General features: G+C 34.2%; 1 protein-coding gene across 1 annotated transcript; it reads right to left on the reverse strand.

The window, feature by feature from the left end:
• Positions 1–2,472: 2,472 nt before the first annotated feature.
• LOC124894697 (DNA-directed RNA polymerase subunit beta-like) lies at positions 2,473–3,832 on the reverse strand. The gene has a single exon (XM_047405277.1). The coding sequence runs from the start codon at positions 3,338–3,340 to the stop codon at positions 2,642–2,644; it is 699 nt and encodes a 232-aa protein (XP_047261233.1). The 5' UTR covers positions 3,341–3,832; the 3' UTR covers positions 2,473–2,641.
• Positions 3,833–5,004: the final 1,172 nt, after the last annotated feature.

Raw genomic sequence — 5,004 nt, forward strand, 5'->3', positions numbered from 1 at the left:
TCTCCAACTATCTCTCCATTAGGTAGGATTTTTATGGCCCAAGCACTTATTTGTAGAGGAGAAACTGATCCTATTCGGAGCTGTTGATGTTTATATCGATCGATCATAGAAGAAAAATTATTATTCATTCCGATTAAGATTCCTTCCTATTAATCTGGAAGTTCTTCTCAGATACAAGGAAATGATTCAGCTCCAAAGCTAAAGATTGTAGTTCTCGAACGAGCAGTCAAAAAAATTCTGGAGCATCTTCGGGATTCGGTATTGCTCCCCCAATGATCGTAGTACCAAGTACTTCCTGGCGAGATCTAATATGATCCGATTTATAAGTAAGCATCTCTTGTAAAATATGAGCAACCCCAAACCCTTCTAGAGCCCAAACCTCCATTTCTCCTACCCGCTGTCCCCCCTTTTTTGCTCTTCCTCTAAGGGGTTGTTATGTAACAAACGCATAATGTCCACTGGAATGCCCATGGATTTTATTATCAACTTGATGAATTAATTTCAAGATATAAGGCTTTCCTATTATAACGGGTTGTTCAAAAAGATTCCCCATCCTTCCATCAAATATTCTGCTTTTTCCTGGATATTCGGGTTCAAATACCCATGGATTCGATGTTTGCTTACTGGCTTCATATAATTCATAAAACACTAGTTTTTGCGAAGCTTCTTGTTCATATCTCTCATCAAAAGGTGCTATTCTATAATGTCTGCCTAGCAGACTCCCTTCTAACCCTAGTAAACATTCAAATATTTGTCCTAAATTCATTCGTGAAGGTACTCCTAATGGTTTAAATACCATATCAACGGATCTTCCTTCTTGTAAATAAGGTATATGTTGTCTAGGCAAAATTTGGAAATGATACCCTTATTTTCGTGTCTTCTGGCTACTTTATCGCTTACTTTGATTTCACGTTTCTGTGAAATATATACATGAATCATTTTGGGATTATAACTAGAACTACCCCTTTTTTGGATCCACCTCACATCAATAACCCGCCCCCTGCCACCTATAGGTAATTTTAGATAAGTTTCTTTTGAAGTAGATACCTGAATACCAAGTATAGCTCGTAACAATCTATCTTCTGGGGCTTACGATGATTCTTTCACGACCTGGGGTGCTAATTTACCTACTAAAATATCACCCATCTCTACCCAAGAGCCCAGCATCACAATTCCATTTTTGTCTAAATTACGGAGTAAATGGGCTTCTAAATGTGGTGTTTCATTAGTTACTTTTTCAGGGCCTTGACTTGTAACATGAGTCTGAATTTCATATTTCCGTATGTGAAAAGAAGTATAAATATCTTCATATACCAAATGCTCACTAATAAGTACTGCATATTCAGAATTGTAACCCTCCCACAGTATATAAGATACTAATTCGTTTTCCCCAAAGCAAGTTCGCCACCAACCGTAGCAGCACCATCCGCTAAAATTTGTCCTTTTTAATGTATTTACCCCGAGGAACCTGGGGTTTTGATGCATATAAGTACTTTTACTGGAATGTTGATATATAATTAATGGAATGCTTAGAATATCTCCATTACCCGCTAAAAGAATCATGTCAGTATTGGTATAAACGACCCTTCCCTCGCGTTCGGCTATAGCAAGAGCCCCCGAATCTAGAGCTCCTTGTCATTCCAACCCAGTTCCAACAATGCATTTCTCAAAGAGAGAAAGAGGAACTACTTGACGTTTCTATTAGAACTCATTAAAGCTTGATTCACATCATTATGTTCGATAAAAGGAATGAAGGAATCTCCAATAGAAAAATATTGAAAAGGAAAAATACTTCAAAGATGAACCTGTTCCCATGCAATAGTCAAGAATTCTTAATGGTATCAAGTTGGAACAACCTGTTCTATATGAATATCCTGATTTAAGGCTAAAGAATTTCCTACCGCTACCATATACTATTCATCTCTACCTGGTGATAAATAAAGCATCCGTACCCCTGTTGACCTCTTAGAAATTTCATAAAAAGGGATTTTTAGAGATCCCCAATGACCAATCCTCGTATGAATTGCTAAGGATCCAATAATTCCAAAATTGATTCCTTCAGATGTGTTAATTGGGCAAATACGTCCATAGTGACTAGGATGGATATCTCGTATCCAAAAACTAGAAGTGCTATCTGTCACTCCTCCAGGGCCCAAATAACTTAATTTTCTTCCATGAACTATTTGTGTTAATGGATTAGCTTGATCCAAAACTTGAGATAATGGGTGTAAACTGAAAAAGGATTCATAAGTAGTTGTTAATGGAGTTGAGGTTACCAAATTCTGAGGTGTCAGTATCAATTTATGCCGAATTTCTCCACATATAGCCCCCCGAACCACATTTTCTAAATGAACCAAAGCCAATCCGAATTGATCTTGTAAAAGATCTGCTACAGAACGAATGCGTTTATTTTTCAAATGATTCATATCATCAAGTGCATCCATTCCAAATTTCAGCCCAATCAAATGATCGACGGCTGCCAATATATCTCGTGGTAACAAAAATGTATTGTTCTGGGGTATATCAAGGTTCAGTCTTCGGTTCATATTTCGTCGACCAATCCTTCCTAATTCACATCTTTGTTGAAAGAATTTCTTTTGTAATTCCTTACATAAGGATTTAAAAAATACCGGATCGCCACCTACACAAGCAAATTGTTGATAAAACTCCAAAATGGCATTTTCTTTTGACCCAATTTTTTTCTCTCCTTATTACTCAGAAAAGACAAAAAAATTTCAGGATAGCAAACATTCTCTAGAATTTCTCTTAGATTCAAACCCATAGCTGATGATAGAACTAGAATAGATATTTTTTGTTTCCTACTTACACGAGCCCATATCCTTGCTTTTCTATCAATTTCTAATTCTGATCTTCCTCCCCAATCTGATATTATGGTGCCGGTATAGACCGAAATTCCGTTATGGTCCAATTCTGATCGGTAATAAATACCGGGACTTTGCAATATTTGATTGATCACAATTCTATATATTCCATTGACTATAGAAGTTCCCAGGGAATTCATTAGAGGAATGTTTCCGATAAAAATTGTTTGTTCTTGCATATCCCTACTGTTTTTCCAAATTAATCCCGCGGATACATATAATTCAGAAGAATATGTGAGTGATTCATACACAGCATCTCTTTCCTTTATCAAGGGTTCGACCAATTGATATGTTTCCACAAATAATTGAAATTCAATTTCTTGATCTGTATCTTCAATTTTTGGAAACTTATAAAGTTCTTCCGTCAAACCTTGATCAATGAACCTACAAAATCCTTCAAATTGTATCTGATTAAATCCAGGTATTGTAGATATTCCCTCATTTCCATCCCAGAGCATTTTTAATTTCCCATTTATTAAAAAATACCACTATTGGCTCATTCTTCATCTAATTAGATAGATTAGATAAATGATCTAGCAATGGTGGCATTTTAATTTTGTTTACCGAATCACATGAAGTTTTACCCAACTCCATATCTGGAATGTATGAAATACGTATGAACGGAGGAAGAAAGATAATTTTCTACTTAAATTGAATTGGAATTTATTGGAATTTTCAACAGATACAAATGGAAAGAAATTGATAAAACATCCCTAGAAACGGACTTCTGCTACTTAGACTTATTAATTAAGTTTATAGGATTTTGTATAGAATATAAAAACAAAAATGATTCCATTTCTACCATTATTATGATAATACATATTCCAACCTGCTTGAATTCCAGAAAAATAAATGGATTGGACATTTGATCTTTTCGCTGAGATAAAGGTATAAAAATCAGAAAGAGAATATATAGAATTAGAATCGGTTTTTTAGCATTTAACCCCCTTTTATGTTATGGATTTCGTTGTTCAAAAATGATTCATAGAGAAGAGAGAGATTTTGTTTACGGATTTTTTAGTAGAATACGATTGTGAAGCGTATAAGAAAAGAAGGTTTGTATGGCTTAAACACATGTGGAGATATCTATAATATCCGTCTTTCTTCTCTTTTCTTATTTTATTGTCGTTCTATGTTCTATTTGGGGCAACACAGGTTGTGCTCTACGAAATAGAATTTAAATTTTCTATTTAATTCAAAATTCAAATTGAAGTATGATACTTTTCTTATATCTGATAATTCTATATCGGAAACATATACAAATAATATATATCCGTCTAACAATTTCTCTTGGGGGGTTTACATATACTCATAATTGTTGTTATAATTAAGAAGGATTTTTTGATTGAAAAAATTCATACTAATTAGTTATATATCAAGTTGTATTTTCTTATGTCATTAGGAAAACAAAAATTGGAGATTCAAATCCAAGAATTGTTCATGCATTTTAAGTCAATAGTTAATGGTTCCTATTTTCATAAAGTTAAATTTTGGATTTTGCGACTGAAAATCCACATTTGATTTTTCAATAGATTTCAATAGAAAGGTAAGAGAAAGTTTTGAACTTATGAATTTTGAGATAGACTCAATCGAAATTGAAAGGATGAATCAAACCAAATCAAAAGGGAAGAAGTATTAGGATTTCTTTGACTTTTAGGAAAAATTAAGGAAAACATATCTCAAGGTGCAAGTACGATAAAAAAGCAGTTCAGTAATCTGGGAAAGTTTTCATCTATTTTGTATTTGTAGCATTTTGGTGACATGGCCGAGTGGTAATGCAAAGGACTGCAAATCCTTTTTTCCCAGTTCAAATCTGGGTGTCTCCTGATCAACAAAAAATAGACATCTCTTCTTTTCTTCTATTGATATAACCTGCCGAACGATTCCCCAGCAGAAGCAGAGAAGGAAGACTACTGATACTTGTTTGATTCTAAACATCTGGTCTGGGGGTTTTTCTAAAAAATTTTAAATATCCTTGCATTGCATATAATTGCTTATTTAGGCTTAGGCTAGGCTTCAAGGAAATATTCGAAAGCTAGAGGGGCTATCAAGACTTCGCAATTACCTTCTACTACAAATAAAAATTTTATATTATTAATCCATTGTATAATGACTGGACCTT

The sequence above is a fragment of the Capsicum annuum genome, unplaced genomic scaffold (assembly GCF_002878395.1).
Source record: "Capsicum annuum cultivar UCD-10X-F1 unplaced genomic scaffold, UCD10Xv1.1 ctg76947, whole genome shotgun sequence".
In the NCBI taxonomy this organism is placed as follows: Eukaryota; Viridiplantae; Streptophyta; class Magnoliopsida; order Solanales; family Solanaceae; genus Capsicum; species Capsicum annuum.

Coding starts and splice junctions, on each gene's coding strand:
- LOC124894697 (XM_047405277.1), bottom strand. CDS start 3,340: ATGCTCTGGGATGGAAATGAGGGAATATCTACAATACCTGGATTTAAT.